This window comes from Marmota flaviventris, chromosome 1 (genome assembly GCF_047511675.1).
Source record: "Marmota flaviventris isolate mMarFla1 chromosome 1, mMarFla1.hap1, whole genome shotgun sequence".
In the NCBI taxonomy this organism is placed as follows: domain Eukaryota; kingdom Metazoa; phylum Chordata; class Mammalia; order Rodentia; family Sciuridae; genus Marmota; species Marmota flaviventris.
This window is the reverse complement of record NC_092498.1, coordinates 78,868,566-78,895,483: the sequence shown is the minus strand read 5'-3', so window position 1 is coordinate 78,895,483 and position 26,918 is coordinate 78,868,566. Positions and strand designations below refer to the sequence as shown.

At 33.2% G+C, this 26,918-nt stretch overlaps 1 protein-coding gene across 1 annotated transcript in view; it reads right to left on the bottom strand.

Moving 5' to 3' along the window:
• Positions 1 to 26,918, bottom strand: part of Hdac9 (histone deacetylase 9) — an 861,354-nt gene that overhangs the window by 181,098 nt on the left and 653,338 nt on the right. The window contains exon 19 of the mRNA XM_071613675.1: positions 26,743 to 26,850. Within this exon, the coding sequence (XP_071469776.1) occupies positions 26,743 to 26,850 (108 nt within the window). The remainder of the gene's footprint in view (positions 1 to 26,742; positions 26,851 to 26,918) is intronic.

The window sequence follows — 26,918 nt, the reverse complement described above, 5'->3', positions numbered from 1 at the left end:
AATAATTTTTGATTATCTTCTGTATTTCTGAAGTGTCTGTTGTGATATTGCCTCTTTCATCCCGTATGTTAGTGATTTGAGTTCTCTCTCTTCTTCTCTTCGCTAGCATGGCTAAGGGTCTGTCGATTTTGTTTATTTTTTCAAAGAACCAACTTTTAGTTTTGTCAATTTTTTCAATTGTTTCTTTTGTTTCGATTTCATTAATTTCAGCTCTGATTTTAATTATTTCTTGCCTTCTACTTCTTTTGCTGTTGTTTTGCTCTTCTTTTTCTAGGATTTTGAGATGAAGTATGAGATCATTTATTTGTTGTTTTTTTCTTTTTTTAAGGAATGAACTCCAAGCAATGAATTTTCCTCTTAGAACTGCTTTCAATGTGTCCCATAGATTCCGATATGTTGTGTCTGTGTTTTCATTAATCTCTAAGAATTTTTTAATTTCCTCCTTGATGTCTTCTATAACCCATTGATCATTCAGTAACCTATTGTTCATTCTCCAAGTGATGTATTCTTTTTCCTTCCTTCTTTTATCGTTGATTTTCAGTTCCATTCCATTATGATCAGATAGGATGCATGGTATTATCTCTACTCCTTTATATTGTCTAAGAGTTTCCCTGTGACATAATATATGATCTATTTTTGAGAAGGATCCATGTGCTGCTGAGAAAAAAGTGTAACTGCTTGATGTTGGGTGGTATATTCTATATATGTCAATTAAGTCTAGGTTATTAATTGTGTTATTGAGTTCTATAGTTTCCTTATTCAACTTTTGTTTGGAAGATCTGTCCAGTGGTGATAGAGGTGTGTTGAAGTCTCCCATGATTATTGTATGGTGGTCTATTAGACTCTTGAACTTGAGAAGAGTTTGTTTGATGAACATAGCTGCACCATTGTTTGGGGCATATATATTTATGATTGTTATGTCTTGTTGGTGTATGGTTCCCTTGAGCAGTATGTAGTGTCCCTCTTTATCCCTTTTGATTAACTTTGGCTTGAAATCTATTTTATTTGATATGAGTATGGATACTCCTGCTTGTTTCCGAAGTCCATATGAGTGATATGATTTTTCCCAACCTTTCACCTTCAGCCTATGTATGTCTTTTCCTATCAAATGCGTCTCCTGTAGGCAGCATATTGTTGGGTCTTGTTTTGTGATCCATTCTACTAGTCTGTGTCTCTTGATTGGTGAGTTTAAGCCATTAACATTTAGGGTTATTATTGAGATATGGGTTGTTCTTCCAGCCATATTTGTTTATTTATGTTACTAAACATGGTTTGTTTTCCTCTTTGATTATTTTCCCCCCTTTAGTGTCCTACCTCCCACTGTTGGTTTTCATTGTTATTTTCCATTTCCTCTTCCTGTAATGTTTTGCCAAGGATGTTTTGAAGAGATGGTTTTCTAGCTGCAAATTCTTTTAACTTTTGTTTATCGTGGAAGGTTTTAATTTAATCTTCCATCCTGAAGCTTAATTTCGCTGGAAACACAATTCTTGGTTGGAACCCATTTTCTTTCAGTGTTTGAAATATGTTATTCCAGGATCTTCTAGCTTTCAGAGTCTGTGTTGAAAGATCAGCTGTTATCCTGATTGGCTTACCCCTAAATGTGATCTGCTTCCTTTCTCTTGTAGCTTTTAAAATTCTCTCCTTATTCTGTATGTTGGGCATCTTCATTATAATGTGTCTAGGTGTGGGTCTCTTATGATTTTGCACATTCGGCGTCCTGTAGGCAATTTTACTCATTTTAAAGTAACAATAATGTACTACCCTTTCAAAAAATACAATTATAAGAAAATGTGCATAATGTACAATAAAAGATTTAGTGACTTGGTTTATGATTTTGTCATAAATACTAATGATAATAGGTAATGATTTTTATTTTGTATATAAAGTCTGTTCTCACAAACTTTGGAGAACATACAGTATACTTACTTATACTTTTTCCCTTTTAATTTGTGAACATTGCATATTATAGTATAAAACCTAGAAATGCCATATTATTCAATACCATTTTGTTTCTTTTCTACTTTACCCATTGTAAATCTCTTTGATTTATATTTTATTCAAGTTTATGATGACCAAGTAATTAATATAAGTAAATGCATATTAAAGTACTTTTTATGGACTTATATGAAATTTATGGCAATATATTTTTTGTTTCAATAATCTGATTTACTCCTGTTCAGTTTTATATTTGCTCCAGTCATGAGCATGACCAATCACAGAGCTTCAAAAGTATTTTAACATCATCAACATTAACAATGTTTCAAGTACTGAATGTGCTCCCATCCCCACTTTATTGTTTAGATTAGCATATTGATGTTTCTCTTTGGTTTAAAGGGAAGAAATGATGTGTTCTTTGGTGTCACCATGTGGGGAAATACAGTAGAATATTAGATTACCCTATATAATCTATGTGACATCCAGGAAAAAATAAATCTATGATTACTGCCCACATATAAGGATTTGAGGAAAAGGAATCTAATCATTTTAGATTAGCCTATTTTTATAACTGATAAAATTTACATTTTTTCTGGGAAAATTTATCCAAATGTCAAATTTGTTCTTTTATTCCTTATATACACAGTGAAAATTTCCCTAGGCAAATAAAAGGAAGACAGTAAACAAAGTACTGAAACCACTTTAAACATTCAGTTTTTGACTCCACATAAGCTGAGTTTATCCATGGTCATTATGGGTACAGAAAATTCAGAATGTGAAAATTATCTAACCATTTCACTTGTGTTCATAAGGTTGGGCAGAAGAGATGCACATCCCACGTCCATGGCCATTATGAATGATGGATGAATTTCCATGGTTCCATTACTAATTCCAACCTGAACAGTACAAGCTAGGTTTCAAAATCAAAGAAAACAAGAGTCTAATCACACTGAGAGTGACATAGTAAGAGCACATTATGTACCAGAATCAACTATAAACACAGAATCTAAAACAGAAAAGCAAAGATGACTTGTACAAACTTTAAGAAAAACAAGGGAACTAGAGCTTAAACTAACACTACCTAAAATATCCAGCCATCCCATTAGTTACTTACTAATTTTTATTTAATTACTCTGGATAAAAGGATAACAGTACAGAGAATAGAAAGCCTATTTGACCTTTATGAACTGACAACAAGAGATGAAATGATTGGTTTTCTTTTTTAGAAATATTTATTTATATGTAAAATATATATATATATATATATATATATATATATATATATATATATATAAATTATGATGATTAAATATTATATTCTTACTTAAATTTTTAAAAAATGTATCTCTCTTTTTTAGAAATAGTTATATGTAATATAAATATATATAAATTATGATGATCAAATATTATATTCTTACTTAAATTTTTTAAAACATGTCTCTCTCTTTTGGAAAGCTATAAGAACATCAGATAAACCCATCCTCTGGAATAAAATGTTTTCTTCATAACACAACTGCCTACTATCCAAAGATTAATTGAGCATATCAGAGAAGCTGATTGGGAGTTTGTTTTAAAATTTTCTCTTTTAGTGCACTGCTAATTTAGAGCTCATTAATTTCCTCCCAATTGTAAGTATCACTAGTAAAGTATTTCTAAATGTACCAAAGTATAAATGGGTAGTGAAACAAATGTAACAAAACCAAGCACAACATGGAAAAATTCTACAGCATGCATTTCCAAGTAAAGATGTGATGGTTGAATTATTACTTCCAATGCATTTGCTGAACTGGAAATTCATATGCAATGTTTTATGTGGTTGAAATATTTCACTGGAAGCCAAAATCCTAGCTATGCCAAAAAGATTCATATTGATGCATCATCAATTGCGAAAATGACTTTAAGAAACAGTCCTTATCTATATATAGGTTGAAGGATTTTTTTTTTAAGGAAAATAGTTGGGAATATTTTAATCTACTTTGATATTAAATGTTAAATGTAGTTATCAGATATGTGCATGTACCCTTTTATTTTGGTTAAAAAAAAGTGCTGGAAGCAGCCAGAACCTAAAATTTATATGATTATGCTAGCATGGCACAACTTTTGTTCCCCCAATTTGGTTGTCTTTTCCAACATCTCAATAGATTTATTTTCCATGTATACAAGTCCTTTACCTATAAGACAATAATGAAATAAAGGATGCATTTTCTCAATTAACAGGTTTTAAAAAATTATCCGTTGGAATAAACTTCTTATTCTTTATCTTAGGTAGCACAGAGGTCAAGAAGTGAGAAACATGGTAAAGACATAATGGTTTTGAAAGATTTAATTGAATAAAGATCCTAAAGTTCTCCCATTATACTAAAAGTTTGTTTTTAAAAATCAGTACTTGAAGGGATTGTGTCATCTGTTGGTCTTATTAGAGTTTTTTAGCTGTTTTTGGTGTAGAAAGGAGTGGGTAATCCCATCTGTTCACAGAATTTAAATATGCATAATGTTGCTCATTTCCTACAGTAGCCCTTCAGTTATAAGAATTCCCCACCTCTATTCAAGTAACATTGAAAAAGTCCATCAAAATTCTCTAGGGCCTGGTGGAACACCTATGACAGTTCACTTGAACTTGATTTGACTATACTTCCCCAACTGAAATAGTGCAAGTTACACTGATCATAGTGGTATGAAATTCAATTCTTAACCTGAAAATTTTCAAAGGAAATTAAATGCAGTGTCCTTGTTGATATCACTAGATGTTTACATTTTAGGGTAAGATTGTACAGGAAAGTTGGATGGACAGTACCTTCCCTCCTAGTAGCCTCTGATAATAGATTGGAGAATTTAGATTATCAGAACACAACTCAGGAGCAGAGAAGGACAAATATATTCTCTTCTTCTGTCTTAACTTCTCCCACTTCTGTTTACCTTGTAAGAGTTTGAGTGACAATTGGCTCAGATTCCACATTTCAGGAATAGCTCAGGAAGAGCTATGCTGTTGATGAGCTACTAATTAAGCAACAATATCAATTTGACCATTATGAATGTGACAGATTATCATTTATTCAACATGTCTTATATCAGCTTCCTTCAAGGTCCCTATTGATAATAACTGTAAATTCTTGGCTTATTCCAAATACTTTCCCTTCAGCTACACTAATTTCTATGATAAAAATGGTTTCACATGATTTATATTGTGAAAACAATATGGTGAAAGTAGAATATATCTTTTCCAAGATTTAATTTCTTTGAAATAAAACCTTTCTTAGAAGTAAAAAGAAATGTATTGTCTATTAAGGGTTGCAGATAGTTGTGAATCTTTACGAGAAAGAAAGGATCACTAGTCAGTAGACATTTCCTAACAATATCTGAACTATTTCTAAAATTTTATATTTAAATTAATAAATTAAGGTGAGTCTTTTGGGTTGTCTTTAACTGTAGTTCACTACTATGCGTAATATTTTGGAATACACAAGTTTAGCTTCTAAAACTCATTAACTTTAGCCTTAAAAAAGAACTTCTAAAAAGACAAGGTTGCCTTAGAATTAATGCTATTAATCTACAGCCTCTAAGGGAAAAAATGTTTCACAAAGAAAGATTGTCTCAATCATACTAGAATCTGGGAGGTTAAGGGAGGTAGGGAGAGTTGCCAAGAAAACAATAAGGGACATATGGGAATACCATTTTGTTTCTTTGAGGAAGCTCAGGGGAGCCAGGAAAACAGGAGCCTAACATTAGCAGTTTAACTGAATGGTGGACTCCAAAGCTTATGCCCAGCTGCCAGCCCCACTCCCTGAAGACTCCAGAAAGAAAGCGGTTGATGACAGTCCTGGAAAAGTTTTTAGGAAGCCTGGCATCTGTGGTCCATAATGCCCAGAGCCTTGAGCCTGGCAAAGCTGTGGCTATAGATGGGTCTAAATGGATTCGTGAAAAACCAGGCTCCTGGTAGGAAGGAGATGAGGCATCCGATGCTGCTTATATTACATGTAATTTAAGTTGAGCCTTTTATGAAAATAATAACAACGGATCCACTATGAAGAAGGTTTTGTTGTGAGGGAGGAAGTCATCAGGATGTGGATCTTGGTAAGGCAATAATAACCCCCTGAAAGCAATTTGTTTAGTTTATCAATCAGTGGTTTCATTTGACACAAGGCCCAACAATTCAATTGGCTGAGTTTTTTGAAATATGACTGTTTTTTGGACCACAATGACCAAAAAAGAAAAAAAAATCAGGTATTTTTTTTTTTTATCATGTAAACAGAGCCTCAGTATGAAAAACTTCAGAGAAACAGGAATGAGGGCAAAAGTGTTCTTGCTTTCACTTTTTTTTAAAGAACCAGAAATCATTTTTTTAAAAGAAAAATAATCATAGACATTTTTTTAAAGGCAGTATTACAAAATAATAGTAATGACCAAGACCTGAGCATAGATCATGCTGGGGGAGAAGGATTTATACCAATGAATAGTAAGATCTCTTTTGTCATTATACTCATATCTTTCTATAGTATATTTGTTTTCAACCAATATAGTAGAGGTAATATTTTTGATACCATATTATGCATACAAACATTTTCAACTGGATTTATAACATTTCAAAAATTTTTAAAGTAACTATTACGTTATTTGGTTAAATAATTTTAACTTTGGCCATATTGTCATTATTCTGATTATAGAATTTCTTTTTGCATTTAAATTCTAATTGTCCATGACCAGGATCTAGAAGGAGAATAGCTAACAAGCAGGTTGATCAATTCAGTTACAACTAGGCAGTTCAGTAAAATTTTCAACCAAAGAAACTGTGAATAATTAATATACGTAATAGCATTATTCAAAAAAAACACAAAGTGAATTGACCAGACTTTATTTTACAGCAAATTCGTGTGTGTGTGTGCGCGCACACACACACACACACACTGAATTTACTGCTATATAAAATTACAAAAGTGTAAAATACTTATGTTTTCTGAGTATGTATGATATGTGCAATTTGGACACTGGTATCAAAAAAAGCAAAACAATGTCTTTTGCAGAAGTTGAAACAAAAAAGCAAGACCATCTGCAATACACATAAACCAGCAGGTATCAAATTTAACACTATCAAAAGACCAAAAACAAACATAAATTATTGGAACACATTTTCCATTTGATATTATTTGTTTGTTGTATATTTTAAACAGTGAGGACAAAAACAAAGCACTAGAAAACCTTGTAAGCATGTGCCAAATTTGAGACTAGAATTTATTTCAGGAAGCATTTTTGCTGATGTCAGTTATTTATTTTTTTAAAAAAATATCATTAAGACTTTGACTAAAAGTGTAAAGTGTGTGTCAGTGACTGAGAAGAGGTCAGCAAGATTTAGAGGGGAGGCAGACACAGAATCTTAAGTAAGATACAGCAAACTTTAGTCAGTATGAGCTAAACCACAGACGAGTAATGAAATCTGGACAGTTCAAAACCAAGAATCAGATGAAGAGGCTGGATATAGGCATATCCAATTACCATGGAGCAGGCAGTTAAAACTACAAACTAGGAATTGAAATATTAGCCATCAGAAAAGCAGATGGGTAGGATAAAAACCTAGCGGGAAATGGATGTTGCAGTGGGAACATACCAGGCAGGCCAAATAGGTAACAGGTCTCCAGCAAAAAAAAATCAAAGTAATAGGCAGACTTGCTTTTTACTTCACCTAAGATCTGTTAAATGTTTCCTTGTTTGTTACTTTTCAGTGGTGTAAATCAGCACAGAAGTTGACTTTCAGGTTTTTAGAAAGCATTCAGGCACCTAGTACAAGAGGAAGTAGGAGGCTGAACGACAGCAAGCAGTTCCCCACAAGATTGACATGTAACTGCCAAGTTTTCTCCCTTCCTGTGATGTTAAAGTGGCCATTCAACAGTACCTATGCAGCCAGTATATTGGCAACATATTTGTTCTTTCCTTCATTTAAGTTGAAGAATCAAATAGAGAAACAATTTAATATGGCATTCTAATCAGTTATATTTGTCCTTTATTAGTGAGAGACATAAAATTTGCAACAGGAAAGAACTTCAGCATCCTTTCAACTATGAATTTGTTTTGAAAATACACACCTGATCAGAAGAAGGGTGTGCAAAATCTTTAATCCTGACAAACAAAAAATAGTCAAGAATGACTTTTTAAAATCATTGAAGAAGTTTGAACACAATTTTTTTAAAAACTCAAATTCCAAAGAAACAGCCCCTTTCTAGCCTTTATTATTTTTTAAACACAATGCCAAGCATATAATCAAATGTTACAAGACACAGGAAAAAGCAAAAATCATAATAATAATGTGTAAGTGGAAAATAAGGTAATACAAACAGATCACAAGTGACTCAGAATTATCAGATACTTTACCATTATTATGGGAAAGAATAGGTGTAATGGAGAGAACAAAAATTTCAAAAGAGAGATGGAAGCTGTAAAGAAGAACTAATTAGGAATCTTAGATATTGATAGTATAATGTGTGAAGTGAAAATTATTTGGATAGAATTTATAGCAGATTGGAAAGAAGACAGAAACAATGAACATAAAGATAAGTCAAGATAAATTATCCAAACAGGGGTACAGAAAAGAAAGCAAGACTGAAGATAATGAACAGAGAATCAGTGTCCAGTGGGACAGCATGAAGTCATCAAATACACACACAACAGGACCCTCAGGAACACAGGATATAGAGAATGAGGCAGGAAAAAAAAAGTGTTTGAATATTAATTAAAAGTTCTCTAATTTTTGTCAAAAATAGTAAGCCACTGGCACAGGAAGCTCAATAAACTTCTACAGAATAAATACAGAGAAATTGTATCTAATTCAAAAACCTCTAAAAAGAATAGGTAAAATATTTTAAAGATAGCAAGAAAAAAAATTAATGACATCAATGATATGAATGACAGCTGATTGCTCATCATCAAAAAAGTTTTAAAAAAGAAAAATGTAGATAAATTGGAAAGACCAAGTGTTAAATAACTGCCAATTATAGAATTCTAAACCAAATGATAATATCATTCTGAGGAAAACATTTTCTTATAAACAAAAGATGAGAGAATTTGTTGCCAACAGAACTGTAATGCAAGGAATGAGGAAGAAAATTCTTCAGATTGAAAGGAAATGATACCAGATGGAAGCTTGGATCTGCCTAAATGGATACCAAGCACCAAGAAGATTAAATATGTGGTCTAATATGAATAACATTTAGAATTTTTATTTTGTATGTATATATCTCTCTTTCTTCCCTGCTTTCTCTCTCTCTCTCTCTCTCTCTCTCTCTTTCACACACACACACACACACACACACACACACACACATATACACACACTTTTAAACTTGTTTAAAAATTTTCAGCTAATTTAAGAGAAATTACTGGTAATTTAATATGCATATTTATTATATAAAAAGTGTAACATAGAGAAAATAACAAAAAGAGCAGTAGGAGATACACAGAATTATAAACTTCTGTAAATGTGAAAAACAGTTAAATCATACAAAGTGTTTTCTGACCCTAGAAGATTTAAATTATACATGAATTACAGAAAGCAAGATGAAAAACAAACAAATACCCAAATAGTCAGACACTAAACAACACACTTCTAACTTACTCAAATGTCAAAGAAGTCAAAGGGGAAGTTAGAAAGTATTTTGAACTTAATGAAAACTAAAACACAATATAACAACATTTATAGTACCCAAGCATAGACATTTATCAAATGACACCATATCATTGAAAAAAAGGACATTCCAATCAATATAACTTATACCTTGATTAAAAAATAAATTTAATTACCTAATTCTCAAAAATCTCACTGGATTACTAAACCGCTTTCCACCTAGACAATAATAATGTTGAAGAATTGAATTTTGAGCAACTGGTTGTGGTAAAAATGTGGTCTCCCAGAGATGCCCATATCCTAATCCCTGGAATCTATAAAAATGTTACTTTAAAGGACAGAAGAGTCTTTGCAGATGTGATTAAGATTAAAGAGGAGATGGGAGGATTATCTTGCATTATCCAAGTACATTTAATAAAATCACATGCTTGCTTGCTGTTCCTTTTTGTGCCATCACCTCTCTATTTTCCCCTCTTCTGGCCCCTGGCAATCATCATTCTACTATTTGTACGAGTTTGGCTATTTTATATCCCATATATGAGTGAGATTATATAGTAGTTTTTCTTTTTGCATCTGTATTACTTCACTTGAGATAATTTCCTCTAGGTCCATCTATGTTGTCACACATGGTAGGGTTGCCTTCTATTTTTGTAAAGCGAAATGATATTCCTCTGTGTGTGTGTGTGTGTGTGTGTGTGTCTGTCTGTCTGTCTGTCTGTCTACATTCATGTGTGTTACCACTAATTCTTTTTTTTCCATAATTTTATTGCTGCACTATAATTTTACATACTGGTGAGATTCATTGTTACATGTTCACACCTGCATAGAATATAACAATATACTTTGGCTATTATCAGTCTCCAGTATTTCCCCTTGCCCTCCCATCCTCCTTCTCTATAGTTTCTTTCTTCTACTCTCCTAATCCCCCTTCAATTTTTATGAGATTGCAACCCTTACCCTGTTCCACCTTTCTCTTTTTTTCCTCGATAGCTTTCACCTATGAAAGAAAATACACAATCTTTGACTGTATGAGTTAAGCTTATTTTATTTAACACAATGATCTCACATTCCATCCATTCTCCTGCAAATGACATAGTTTCCTTCTTCTTTATATTGAATAAAACTCCAATGTGCATATATGCCACATTTTCTTTATCTATTCATTCATTGATGAACACATTGATGAAATACATGGCTGGTTTCCTAGTTTGACTACTGTGAATTGTGTACACATGTACCAGTACAGTTTATGCTGACATTAATGTTTTAGGATAAATATCAAGGAATGGTATAGCTGGGTCAGATGGTAGTTCCATTCCTAGTCTTTTGAGGAACCTCCATCACTGATTTCCCTAATGGTTGTACTATGGAACAACAGTGTGAAAGTGTAAAAATGTTCCTTTTTCTTCACATCCTCTCCAGTATTTATTATTATTTGTATTCTAAATGAATGCTGTTATAACTAGAGTAAGATTAAATCTCAGTATAGCTTTGATTTGTACTTACTTAATTGCTAATAATGTTGAATATTTTTCATATATTTGTTGGCCATTTGTATTTCTTCTTTGGGAAGTGTCTGTTAATTTTATTTGCCCATTTATTAAATAGGTTGTGTTTTTAGTGTTGAGGTTTTTTAAAATTATTTATTAATATTCTAGATATTAATTCTCCATCAGAAGAGTGGGTAGCAAAGACTTTCTCCCACTTTGCACATTATCTCTTCACATTCTTAATTGTTTCCTTTGCTGTGCAGAGGCTTTTTAATTTAATTCTATTCCATTTATTAACTTTTGGTATTATTTCTTGAGTTTAAGGGCTCCTACTGAGAAAGTCATTGCTTTTGCCTATGGGTTAGAATGTTGACCCTATGTTTTCTTCTACAAGTTGTATAGTTTCTGGTCTAATTTCTAGCTAGGTCTTTGATCCATTTTCAGTTGACTTTTGTGTAGGGTAAGAGATATGGATCTCGTCTCATTCTTCCAAATATGGACAACCATCTTTCCCAGCACCGTTTGTTAAAAAAGATATCTTTTCTCCAATGTATGTTTTTGCATTACCACAAATTCTTTATCCATTCACCTGTCTATGGACATTTAGATTGTTTCTATATCTTGGCTATTGTGAATAAGAGAGTACAGATAACTGTTTGAGATCCTGATATCAACTCTTTTGATCAAATATCTGGAGAGAAGATTGCTGGATCATATGGCAGTCCTATTTTTAAGTTTTTGATGAACATCCTTTTTGTTTTCCATAATGGTTATAACAATTTACATTTCTACCGATAATGCATCACACTTCCCTTATCCTATTTTTTTCTTCTTCCTCACCAAAATTTATCTTTTTCTTTTAAATAAAAGCCATCCTAACAGATCTCATTTTATTTTAGACTTGCAGATCTCTGTCAATTAGTGACATTGAGTGCCTTTGCATATACCTGTTGATAATCTGTATGTCTTCTTTTGAGAAGGGTTTAAGATATTTATTTGGGTCCTTTGTCCATTTTTCATCATGTTATTATTATTACATTATTGTTTTACTATTGAGTTGTGTGAGTTCATATATTTTGAAAATTAACTTCTTTCCAAAATTATGGCTTGTAAATATTTTCACATCTCACAGATTTCTCCTTTATTTTGGTAATTTTATCTTTTGTTGTGCAGAAACTTTTTATTTTGATGTATCCCACATGACAATTTTTGCTTTTGTTGCCTTGCTTTTGGTGTCATATCCAAAAAAAAAAAAAAAATCACTGCCAATACCCGTGTCGAGAAGCTTTTTCCTTGTTTTCTTCAAATAATTTTGACTTCAGGTCTTACATGTAGGGCTTTAATCCATTGAGTTCATTTTTGTTTATGATATAAGAAAAGGGTCCATTTTCATTCTATTATATGTGGATAGCTAGTTTTGTCAGCACCATTTTTTAAGAAACTAACCTTCCCCAATTTTATGTTCTTGGTATCCTTATTGAAAATTAGTTAACCATATAGGCAATGGTTTATTGCTGGGCTCTACATTCTTTTCCATTTTTCTATGTGTCTGTTTTTATGCCAGAACCATACACTTTTGATTATTGTAGTTTTATCTTATAATTTGAAATCAGGAACTGTCATGTCTCCAGCCTTCTTCCTGTTGCTCCAAGATTGTTTGACTATTTAGGATCACTTATGGCTCTATATAAATTTTAGGAATTTTTTCCCTATTTCTGTAAATGCCATTGGAATTTTAATAGAGATTACATTAAATCTATATATTGTTTGGGATTGCATTAACGGTTCAATAGTATTCATTTTTCCAATCCATGAACATGTACTATCTTTCCACTTATTTGTGGATGCTTCAGTTTCTTTCATCAGTGTTTTATAGTTTTAAATCTACAGATCTTTCACCTTTTAGTTATATTTATTCCTAAGTGTTTTATTCTCTTTGCTTCTATTACAAGTTGAATTTATTTTCTTAATTTCTTTTGCAGATAGTTCATCATTGTATACATAAATGCAACTGATTTTTGTATGTTGATTTTCTATGCTGAAGATTTACTAAATTGTTTTAATTAGTTATGACATTTAAAAAAAATTCTTTGGACTTCTATACATTTTGTAATTTTTTTATCGTAATTGCTCGGTCTAGGACTTCCAGTGCTATGGTGTAAATAAGTGACAAGAGTGGTTATCATTGTTTTGCTCCTGGTTATAAACTACACATTATCCAAACAGAAAAATCAGTAAGAAAACAGCGGAATTGACTAACAATACTGTAGATAAAATGAGACTTGCAGGCATAGATAGAACATACCATCCAACAAAAATAGAATATATATTCTTCTAAGGGACCCAGAGTAAATTATCTAGGATGGAGCATATGTTAGACCACAAAACTGATCCTAACAAATTTAAAAATATTGAAATTTTATAAAATATCATTTCTAATCACAAAGTAGAAATCAGCAACAGGATGAAAATTAGAAAATTCACCAATAGGTGGAACTTAAGCAACACATTCTGCACAACAACAGTGGTGAGATCTTTTCAAAAGTGGTGAGTCAAATGTTGCTACCTTCCAGAGTCCACTGGCCCACAAGGGGGGGAGGGAATATCCTTGCCTACCCACAGTGTCAGTGTCCATGCAGCTATTCTCCCCTTTCTCCTGGGTCTGCACCCTGCACACTTTCAGCCAGCTCTCCAATTGCACTTCTCAGGTGACAAAAGCAGTCATTCTTGGCCTTTACATAAGCTCCAGAACTCCTAACACATGGAGGCCCCCTAGTGAACTCCTTCATGCCCTGCCTTGATAGTGCACTTCTGTAGCTCAGCATAATCAAACTAATGACTGAAAGGCCACTCCTTGCATTTACAGACAGGAGTGATTTCCTTAGCCCCCTCCCCCCATCCCCTGCACATTTGGCTTAGGTGGGAGGAAAACACATGAAGGGAACTGAGCGGAATAGCCAAAATACTTAAATTCCCCTTAAAGAATCTTCCATCAATTACAGCTTTTGTTCTTTTGTCTTTTGTTACATGAACTGGACTAGGTAAGATAACTGCAGGTCTATTTGACTTTGTTTGAATGAATTAGTCGAAGAGCTGTCTAGCACACACAGCTAACATCCATTGCCTTCCGCTTAGGAATTTAGTCAAAACTGGAGTAAACACAAATATTTCACACTTTGTGAAACCATTTAGGACTGATGACAATATGGCATTTAAAAAAAAAAAAAGACAAACTGGTGGTGAAGTGGTAATATAGCTTTCTCATGCATAATCAGTACTCAGTGTAGTATTATCCTTATTATCCAAGCTATCAGAAACAGACTCTTAGGTTGTAATGTTCCTTACATGTGTAGAATGCCGTGAACACTGTATTTCAGTGTCTGTAATGTGCATGCATCCTTACCTGGCCCTTCAGTAATGCTGTGCTGCTGGCCCCTTAAAGAATCATTCCCCTCACTGAACATGCAAAACTTTTCCCCACTCTACAAGAGAGATTCTATATTTGCTTTTCTCCTCTATATGAAATATTCTTCCCCCATAATCTCTGCATTATTCTTGCCTTTCTTCAGGTCAAATGTCTCCCTGAAAGTAAGGCCTTCATGAGATACCACTCCCTCAGTTCTCCTCTAGCTGCCTTTCAAGCTTCATGTTTTGTCCATACCACATATTTTCACATGAATTTGTTTCCGATGCCTATTTTATCTCTTTATCATTGCTCTCCTTAAGGGCACCTAATTTCCCTCTCTTGGTCACCATACTATTTTTAGTATTTATAGTAGATCATCAAACAAAAGAGATGCTCAATATATATTTGTTTTATAAATGAAAAAGTAATTGAAATCAAGAAGGTTACTTTCAGCTGGGTGCAGTGGCACATGTCTGTAATCCCAGCAGCTTGGGAGGCTAAGGCAGGAGGATCATGAGTTCAATGCCAGCCTCAGCAAAAGCAAGGTGCTAAGCAACTCAGTGAAACCCTGTCTCTACATAAAATACAATAAAAGGGCTGGGGATGTGGCTCAGTGATTGAGTGCCCCTGTGTTCAAACCTTGGTACCAAAAAATAAATAAAAAATTAACGAAAAGGTTACTTTCAGTCTGAAGCAGGTGAAATGTCACAATGTATGTTGCATTAAATATACTTTAAATTTGGTTTGCTAATATGTATTATAAACAACATAATTAATTGCATACATAGTAAATAAAATACAGAATATCAAAGTCAAAATATGACATGGAAATCTATTAGAAAAGATAGAAAATCTAAAAAAAAAAGATCATTAGACTATAGGTTGATTTTTCCTTATTAAAATCAGAAGCCAAAGGAGCAGAGATAGGGAACTTTAAAATTTATAAGAGAAAGTATCAATCTTTAACTGTGTACTTACTAAATTATCTTTCAAGAACAAGGGCAAAAAGACAGCATAGATAAATAAAAATATGAGAAACCATTACTAAAGAAACTTTTAAAAAATGTGCTAGAAGAGAAATAGAATCCCAGAATGGAGGTTTCAGATACAAAGATATGTGATGAGTAAGGAAAATGGAAATACACAGGCAAATGTAAAGAGACATTGATGATGGAAAAGAATGTCTCATTAGGATGCTATTTTTTTAAAAAATAAAACTAAAGAATAAACATATAATAACATGTAATTTAAGATATAACTATTGTCTTTAAAACATTCTAAAATTCTTTGTTAATGGGGAGCAAAAGACAGTGGTAAAGATTTAGCCTTTAGTAAAGGATAAATTTTAAGAAGTAATTATTAAAATAATACAAGCAGTGTGTATATATTCCCCCAAAATTAGAATAAGGAAAACAAACTAAAAATAAATTCATCTGAAAACAAAGCAAGGGATGGGTGAAGGAGAAGGGACAAATAGTGGGACAAAGAGGAAGCAAAAACCATGATGATCAAAGTACATTTGAGCATATTACAAATCATAAGAAATATTAGTGAGTTTCTAATATGCAAAACCATATTAGAAAACAAATCCAGCTATTTTTAAGAGCTAGATATACTTCATAAAGAAAGAGAAAATTTGGGATGGGGTTGTGGCTCAGTGGCAGAGTGTTTGCCTAGCAAGTGTGAAGCACTGGATATAATTCTCAGAACTGCATGTAAAAAAATAAAATAAAGGTCCATCAACAACATATATATATATATATATATATATATATATATATATATATATATATATGAACATTTGAAAATAAAGGAATATTAAATGATAAACCAGGCAAATACTAGAAAAGGAAAAATAATTTGGTTCTGCTATATTAATATTATGTGAATACTGAGGACAAAATTTATTCAGGATAATTTTTAAATATTAATAAAAGGTTTTAAAAGAAAATAATAATTTTTCCAGATCTAATAACAGTATCAAAATATATAATACAAAATTAAACATTATATAAAGTTAAATAAATCTGTCATGATATTTAGAAACTCTAAAATAATAGTTTAAAGCATCCATTGTAGGGCTGGGGATGTGGCTCAAGCGGTAGCGCGCTCGCCTGGCATGCATGTGGCCCGGGTTCGATCCTCAGTACCACATACAAAGATGTTGTGTCTGCCGAAAACTAAAAAATGAATATTAAAAATTCTGTCTCTCTCTATTTAAAAAAAAATAAAATAAAATAAAGCATCCATTGTAGAACCCTGCAAAGATCATGTGACAAAATACAGAATATTGAACAAAATAATTAATAAGCTCTTATTAATTTTCATATAAAGTTCTTTATACACAAGAACATACTGATACAAATTTGCTTGAGTACACAAAATATATTTTACAAATAGCAAGAATTTCAGGCAAGAAAATTGATCTCATAATCTTGTATGAATTAGAATGACACACACCAAATTCTATGAATGTCTTAAGTTTAAGTCAATAACAATGACCATAACTTAAACAGACTTTTAATGCACTAATGGTACAGAAAAAGAAAAGTGACATTATTTTTAAGTAAAACTCTATTGAACAATATAGCTAGAACTTATATATTGAAAAAGACTAAAATTTTAAATATAATGAGTTGAAGAAATTACTTAGAAAATTATTAAAATAAATATTCAAGATGTCCCTCTTTTAAATAAAAAAGAAAATAGTAAAAAATAAAAGAAATTCATAAAATATAAACTATATCTAAAAAGGACAAAAGTTTATTCTATGTGAATTATAAACCTCTGAAAGAAGTGATAAAGGTAAAGAGAAGTAAACACCAGAATAATAAAAGAGATGTATCACTAAAGCTCCTTCAAACACTGAAGTATTAAAAGAGGATATTGCAAGCAAATTCATGTTAACAAGTTTATTTGGGGGGAGGGTACTGGGGATAGAACTGGGGGCACTCGACCACTAAGCAACATCCCAAGCCCTATTTTGTATTTTCATTTAGAGACAGGTTCTCACTGAGTTGCTTAGTGCTTCACATTTGGGGAGGCTAGCTTTGAACTTGGGATCCTCCTGCCTCAGCCTTCTGAGCTGCTGGGATTACAGGCATGTGCCACCACACCTAGCTTCATGTCAGCAATTTAGAAAATTTAGCTCCAATGTGCAAATATCTAGAAAAACCTAACTAAATTGATTTGAAAGAAAAATTCTAAATAGTTTTATAATTATGAAACTAATTGAATCAGTGGTTAAAAATCTTTCCAAACAAGGCTTTATAACTTTAGAGTCAAGTTCTATCAAATTTTGAAGGAATGAGCTGCCCAATTTTACCCTAATTATTATTCTGAAGTAGAGTAAAATAGAGATAATCTCAAAATTGTTTTATGAAGTCAGGAAGAATTACAGACCAATTTCAGTACTGAACATATATGTAAACATCTTGACCAAAATCCTTCAAGTCATGTATGAAAAGAATATTAAATTATAACCAAGGCAGGTTTATCTCAAGAATATATAATTTTTAATATTAAAAAGTTAATCAGAGCTGGAGTTTTAGCTCAGTGGTAGAGCACTTGCCTCGTACGTGTAAGGCACTGGGTTCGATCCTCAGCACCACATAAAAATAAATAAAATAAGTGTATATAAAAAAAGAATATACTCTTAAAAAAGATAAAGAAGAGAAATTGCATCCATATCTCAGTAAATGCAAAAATGGAATGACAAATTCAAAATTCAAGACTTAATTGTAAAAACTGTGACTTCAAAACAGAAAATATAGGGGCTGGGTGTAGTTCAGTTGGTAGAGTACTTGCCTCGCATATACAAGGCCATGAGTTCAATAGCACCACGTGCACATCAGATAGATCACTAATCTCCAGGATATATAAAGAACTCAAAAAACTAAATACTAAAAACCAAGAAACTCAATCAATAAATGGGCTATAGACACTTGTAAGAAGAAGATATACAATATATCAAAAAATATATGAAAAAAATGTTCAACCTCTAGCAATTAACAGAAATGCAAATCAAAACTACTCTAAAATTTCATCTCACTCCAGTCAGAAAGGCAGTTATTAAGAATACAAGCAACAAAAAGTGTTGGTGAGGATGTGGGGAAAAGGCACACTCTTATATTGCTAATGGGACTGCAAATTGGTGCAATCAATCTAGAAAGTAGTATGGAGATAGGATCCTTAGAAAACTTGTAATGGAACCACCATTTGACCAGCTATCCCACTCCTTGGTTTATACCCAAAGGAATTAAAAACAGCATATTACAGTGATGCAGCTACATCAATGTTTAAAGCAGCTCAATTCACAATAGCTAAATTGTGGAACCAACGTAGATGCTCTTCAATAGATGAATGGATAAAGAGACTGTGATACACACACACACACACACACACACACACACACACACAGGAATACTACTCAGCATTAAAAGTAATGAAATCATGGCCTCTGCAGGTAAATGGATGGAGGTGAAGAATATCATGCTAAGTGAAGTAAGCTAATCCCAAAAAGCCAAAGGCTGAATGTTTTTTCTGATAAGTGAATGCTAATCCATAATGGAGGTGGGGAGAATGGGTGGAATGGAGAAACTTTGGATAGGGCAAAGGGGAGGGAAAGGAAGTGGGTATAGGGTAGGAAAGATGGTGGAATGGGATGGACATCATTACCCTAGGCACATGTATGAAGACATAAATGGCGTGACTCTACTTTGTGTACAGCCAGATAAATGAAAAGCTATGCTTGAAATTGTGTACAATGAATCAAAATGCATTCTACTGTCATGTATAACAAATTAGAAAAAATAAATTAATTAATTAACTAAAAATAAATAAATCAAACAGAAAATATAGAATATTTTTATGACCTCAAGATCGGAAAGAAAATCTAAAGCCAGTCTTAAACCAGAATAACAATGAAAAAATAGAAAATGTCTTCTTGGAATACACAATTTTAAAAAATTAAATATAGCCTCCAAACTGAAATGTGATACGGTACCAGTATTCACAACGCCTTTAAATTTTTTTAAACATTAATTAGAAATGCAAAACTAAGTAAAAGACACATAAAGCATTTAATATTATATGCAACCTAAATGGAAAATAATGCTTAGGAGATACAAATTTAAAACATTTTAAGATACTTTTTACACCCACAAGATTGGCAAACACTTAAAAATTTTAAAATGCCAAATATAGACAAGAATGAAGAGTATTGGGAAGTCCTTTGTGCTGGTGGTAGGGGTGAAAATTGGCAGAAAAGACTTTGGAATTATTCTCCACACTGTCTTCTCATTATTGTTATTCTGCTATTTTTCCATGTCTGCATTTTTTTGACTTAAATAGACATTCTTCAATGTTCTCTTTTAGCTTTCTTGTTCATCCTTTCTTCTTTATTTCTTGCTTGCTTGCTTATTATTTTCTTAGTGGTTACCATGTGGATTACAATTAACATTTTAACTTTTAACAATCAAGCTCAGGCACCATCCAAAATTTGCTTTGTGGTTATGTAGCCAAAAATTCTGCTTTGTTGTTATGTAGCTCCATCTCCCATGCCTTCTTTTGTGCTCTTATTGTCATACAAATTATATCTTTATACACAATGTGCACATAAACACAGGCTTATAAATATTTCTGAGAAGAGAAAAAGAATTACAAACAAAAAACACATTTATACCATAATTTGTATTTACCTGTGTTTTTTACTTTTATTGGTACTCTTTATCTCTTCTTGAGGATTCAAATTACTGTGTAGTGTAAAGTCCTTTCATTTCAATCCCAAGGACTTCCTTTATCATTTCCATAACACTAGTTAACTAGCAATGAATTCTGTGTTTTGCATTCTTGGGAACATTTTGTTTGTTTGTTTGTTTTTTCAGTGCTGGTGATTAAACCCAGGAACTTCTACATATGAGGAAAACGCTCTACCACTGAAACACATCACAGCCCAAATTCACCCTCATTTTTGAAGGACAGTTTTACTGGATGTAGAATTCTTTAATTGATGGTCTTTTTCTTTTTTAGCACTTTGAGTATGTCACCACACTGCCCTCTGGCTTTCATGGTTTCTGATGAAATGTCAGTGTTAATCTTACAGCGGACTGGAGAATGAGCTGCTCCCCTCTTTTGGTTTTCGAGATTTCCTAATTACCTTTGGCTTTCACAGTTTAATTACAATGTGTCTAGGTGTGGATCTCTTTGAATTTATCCTGCTTTGAGTTCACTGAGTTTCTTGGATATATAGACTAACTTTTTATAAATGAGATTTAGGAAGTTTCTTCAAAAAACAATGAAAACCATTGTGTCTTAATATTCTTTTGTCCCTTTTCTTTCTCTTCTTGGGACTCCTATTTTGCATATATTGGTACACTTGAACATGTTTCATGGGTCTTTAACTCTGCTAGTATTTCTTCATCCTCTTTCTGTTTTTGAGACTGAGCTCTCTCATTCTGCCATCTTCAAGTTTGCTGAATTTCTTGCTGTCAGCTCATGTCTCATAAGTTCCTCAAGTAAGTGTTTCATTTGTATCCACTGTACTTATCAACATCATAATTCCTATTTAGTTCTTTTTTACCAGTTTCTTTTTGTTAATATTGTATTTTAGAGACATATATTCTCACACAATCTTTTAAAAATGAATTGAATTATTTCTTTGAAAATATTCAAAATCCCTGACCACCTTTGTCTAACAAGTCTGATACCTGAGCTACCTCAGGGACAGTTATTAGCTCTGTTTATTCTTGTGTATGGTCCTTACTTTCTTGTTTCTTTGCATAACTCATGCTTTCTTGTTGAAAATTGGACATTGTAAACAAATAGTATGGAATCTCATCTCTCCCCAGGGATTTTTTATTATTATTTGTTATTATTTTGCTTGGTGACTTTTCTGAACTAATTGTACCAAGTTTGTTTTCTATGTTTTATGTGGCAATGGAGTCTGTCATTTAATGACTGGACGGGGAGATTTCTTTAAATGCCCTGAACCAATAACAAACAGTACTCTAGTCTTTGCAAAGGATGTGTGTGTGTGTGTGTGTGTGTGTGTGTGTGTGTATTAGCTTATATATCCTTCAATATTTAGTCAGGCCTTGGCCTCCACCTTGACCTTCACTCTTGTTCAAGCAGAACCTCCCTTTCAGCTTAAGGTAAGAGGTCAGGGCTTTCTCAAGTCTTTTACTTATCCTGAGTGTGCACATAGCTGCATCAGGCAAATGACAGTCCAGTCTAGATTCTTAGGTATTGGATGGAACTTTTCATAGTTCTTTTGTACTTCTCATTCTTAAGTTTTTCCACTGAAGCTTTTGGTTGTCCACTATTTACCCCACTGTTATCCACCACCTCAGGCAAAGTTTATCAATTACCTTTATTTTTTTCAACATGTGCTTCTGCGTGAACCCCACATGCAGTCAAATAAAGACAGTCTTGCAAGTGGGTATTGCAAGGAAGCACCAGACAGGACAAATAATGACAATTATTTAGGAATGAGACTTTGAAGATGCTCCAATCCCATTATATCCCCTCTGGAGACTACCAAATTACTGGTTTTCACTGAGAATGCAGACTGTTATTTATTAAGTTTACTGTGGTACTGTAAAGGGAAAGATGGGAACAGGGTGACTTAAACCACCACAAAGCTCATTGTTCATATTAACATTCAGTCAGTTTGTTTTCTGAAATGCACTTACTGAGTTGTTGTGGTCCTTTCATTAATTTCCAGATTTTTGAAGAAAAAATCATCCTGACAACTTTTGCCAGTTTTGTCATTGCTTTTATGGAGGAGAGAATTATCAGAGGTTTAGGCTACCATTTATAAAGATGTCATTGTGGGAAAATTATTTTGGAATTCCACGTGGCATTACTTACTGAAATATGTTATATGGCTAGCCTAGTAGCCAACTATTTTAGTTATACCAGAGTAAAAGAGCAGGCATGTTAGAGTGTTCATGGAGCATTGTTCAAAGACAAAATTCTAGAAGCAATTAAAATGTCCAACAAAAGACTGAATAAACAAATTCTGATTGACAAGGGGAATATTTTATAGCAATGAAAACAAATGAATCATAAATGTATATCCATGAGGACAAATCCTCATAACAATTTTAAAGGGGAAAAGAAAGCTGAAAAATAATACAAATATTCCATTTTTATAAAAACAGAAAACAAGTTCAAAAGTGGTAAAAAAAGAAAAGGAATATTTTTAAAAAATACAATAGATTAATAGCTATCTGTGGTTCAGAAAGATAGGTATAAATACTGAAATAACATTAACAGTGTGAGCAAAATTCTATTTCTTAAGTTGGATGAAGATATAGGATTTATTTATTATAATGTTTTGTGATTTAAGAAGTAACTTGTCTTTTTGTACCAATTGAACATTTTATAACACTAAAAAGAAAGGTTATAGACCATTTAAAACAGATGATTTTAATCCTACTTATTCTTATTATATTTGAGCTACCTGAACACAAAAATCCTGATGTAGTAGCTGTAAGTAAACAGAGGATTATGAGATTTATAGTCTTCTGATTTATCATCCTATATGCAGGATCTGAAAAGGTCACTTCATGTCTTCAGCCAGTATTCTGTTGGTGGCCTTTACTTGAAGAGAACATTGTAAGAATGTTACAAGTTATATATTCACTGCCCAACCCACAGCAGGTATCCAATGAGGAGCAGGTGTTATTAGCAACATGACATCACAATTTCCACTTGAACATTAAAGAAATCTATCCATCATTCAGATAGTTAGGTGTCTTGCAGGTTTTGTATGTTTTGGGGGAAAGTTGTTTTGTTTTGTTTGGCAAAATGTACAGAGAGCTAAAGCAATTTTAACTTCTTTTTACAGACTGTAACATCTTAAAAATAGCACCAAATTGAAGTTTTACAATAAATTTTCATAAATATTGAACCAATTTTTATTTTAAGTTGAAAGAGTGTTCACCTTTTAGAGATTATTTCTGTTCCATATGTACTTTCTAAAATGTCCCATAAAACACACAAACAAGTATTTTAAGATACCTATTTTTCCAATATACGGAAAAATTCAGCATTTTCAGAATATTTGTGCTCCTGAATACCAGAATTTGCGAAACAGCTAAATGAGGCATCTGTAGATTTGAGGAATTATTTCACCTGTATGCATATGCCTCTGTGTGTGTGTGTGTGTGTGTGTGTGTGTGTGTATTAATAAATTGTAAAAACCTAAAAACCTTGAAAGTTCCCATAATTTCTACTGAACTTCACTGGGAATTTCCAGTCTGTGCCAAAAGTATGCTGATTTACTGCTCTAGTTTGCTGCATTATATTATATTAAAGTGTCAACATGAAACCTGCCTCATTGTTTATCTCATTCTTCTAATTCTTTAGTATTCCCAGGTGAAGAAAGAACAGAGTCTGTCAGACACGTGGAAGGTGGTCATGGTCAGTCCAACATCAAGCAAAAGTTCTAAGTAATCATATTTGTCATTTTCTTTCTTTGTAAATAAAAATAAATAAATAAATAAATGTTGAACCAATTTTTATTTATAAGTTGAAAGACTGTTCACCTTTTAGATATTATTTCTGCTCCATATTTCTGTTTCTAATCTTCTAGGGTTGCATCCTGCATGAGTTCAGTGACCTCTCCCTAGCTATCCTTCATCTCTCAAGATAGCACCCCACCCAAGCCCACCTTATTTGAAATATGGCTCTTAATTCTTTTCAATTAAAAAAAATTAGAACAATCTCCAAAGAAGCACTATTATAATATGACAATGCCATTTCATTACAGTATTGATTGACAGGAAGAATGGGGTAGAGCGTATGAGACTTGGATGTAGATGCAAAATATTAAAAACAAAATGCTTTTTTTTTATACTTAGCAGAGGGTTACATATCAGCATCCTCAAATAAGCATCCCTATGTTCTTCTGAGATCTGAATGAAGTGATGAGTAATAGTGTACCTGGCCAACAGGTACTCCACCTGTGCACTGGCATCTGAGACAGGTAGACATTGACAGGTAGACTGGGTTGAACAGGGGTCCCCAAACATGGCCCTCTACCTAAGTTATTTGGGTTCTTCACTGGCTCCAAATCATCTTTGATTTCTACCCTTCCCATAGTGGCCTACCCAAACTCTCCAAAAAGTAGGTGTTTTGTCTTGGCCCATCAGGATAGGTACCAGTGCCTCTGGTGTGGTCCTGCTGTGTTAGATTTTTACTCTGATCTCGACAACCAGAAAGGTAATTCAACTCAAAAATCTTGGATTTCATCAAAACATGCTGGACTTCATTTTGGAATACCCACTATTTGATATGTCTCAGTGTGCATAATTGAGACTCTCTGATCACTTTTCATTCACAAATAGCTAAAGTTCATGCCACAGACAACTTTCAACATTATCAATTCCACTTGATGAATTTGCAGAACAGGAAACTGAAGCCAAAAGAAGTTACATGATTTGTCAAAAATGGCACAGTATTTACGAGGCACTGTGGACCAAAATTTCTTGACTCTTAAACTGGTTCTTTTCCTCTCTTTCTTTTCTCTTTTAACCACATTTGCTGATTCTTTAACTAGAGGGATATAAACCATTTCTACAAATCCTTCTCCTTAACATAAAGAGTCAGCGTTGGTACAGCTGGTGATCAGCATGTCCATACTATATTTTGTTGATACTTAGTTTGTAAATGGCAATTTTAAATACTTACCTGCTAAAAAGGTGGAATTCAGTTTTTGTTCAGTTTTGGTTTTGGTATATAAATCTGTCCATTCCACACAATGAGGCTAATGATGATTTTGATTAATGTAAATATTATGTGGGTATTCTACTTGAAAAGGTTTCTGAATTATTGCTTAAACTTCCATAAACTTCAAACAATTAGAATTTTGAATGCTAATATAATCATGTGGGATTGTGCTAGCTTAATATTAAACATTATAATTTTGTGTTCTGGTTATTGTCTGTCATTTGAATTCTCCTGAAAATAAGGCCCTCAAATGTTCTTCTTTTAAAATGCCAACTTATTATAGTATATAACATTACTCACACAGGAAGAATTATTCTTAAAATGCTACTGGACTGGGAGATAGTCAAAACCTGCCCATGGAGCTGATTCCCTTCCACTTTTTAACTTCTCATTACTAAAGGTAAAGCCTGAATACTAACTACCAGGTTAATGGCTCCAAAAAGCCCCAAGATGAGCAGTTAGCGTCCTCACACTGATCATGTCAAATTTACAGAGACAGCTCTTTTTTTTTTTTAATATAGCTCATCTCATCAAAATTTTATTTCTGCATATTGTGACTTCTGGAACAGATGATGCATTGTAAAGTGTGCATTCCAGTCCTACATTTTAAAACCTAAGTAGAAGGAAGAATCAGGTGTAATTGAATAAAAATTCATTACATATAAAGAAAAATATCCTAATTAGATTTTTACCTTAGATTAACAAAACTCACAACGCATGTGTTGTTGGTCATAATATATTTCCCTTAAGCCCCACAATTGCTAAAAATACCGGATCAATCACCATCCAGATTGGGTTATGAAGTGTGTGAACTAGTGCATTATAAAGCTGTGTTAGCACCAACAAAGTTTATTGGGGTAACTGCATTCAAGGCACACATGGCATACCTTTAAATAGCACTGTTAAAATACCAAATAAAATGTCAACGTCTGTCAGGTCTCTGGCTTTTATAAATTGTTTAGACTGGGAAACGTTGGGGTTTAGACATTGTTCGTTTCATATGATGTAGAAAAGAAGAGACCATAAAAAGAAAAGAACAATAAAGCATAGCTCATTTTTGAAGTTCTTTCATGGAAAAACATACTCTGGATCATTACCCTCCTAATCAACAATTTCCTTCTTCCTCCCAATCTTTCCCGTCTGGTATTTACCTTTCTCCCCCCTCCTCTCTCTGGGTGGTATTCTGAGCTTATACATACTACTCAGTAATCATATTTTTAAAATTGTTTCAAAAAAGAATCCCAGGATGGCATGACAGATATGTATACACTAAGGGTATTTTTAACCTAGACCATGACTTTACTCACCATTTCTACGCTCTTAAAAACATACCAGTGTGCCCTGACCACAGAATATACTCCAGGAGAGGAAGGCCCTAAGAGCAGGATCAGCTGCTGTCTACCTACAGAGGAGTTTATTATCACACCTTAGTGGCCATCTCCCCGCCCTCCTCCCTCCATCTCCTTCCTTTTATTACCACACCACAGTCCCCACAATTCCCAAACAACAACATCTCAGTTTCAGCTTCTTTTCTGGATTTCCCACACTTAATGCAACCCAGACCTCACCTTCAGCTCTCCTGAGGCCACTCTGGAAGCCAGCTCGATGACACAGCCAACAGCCATGCGTGCAGCACCGGACGAGTGCAGCTCGTTCCAAATGGTGTCACTGTCCACCTGAGCAAACAGCCAGCAAGGAGTCCGTAGAAAGAGAGAAGAAAATGAAAGAGAAGGGAGAGATGAAG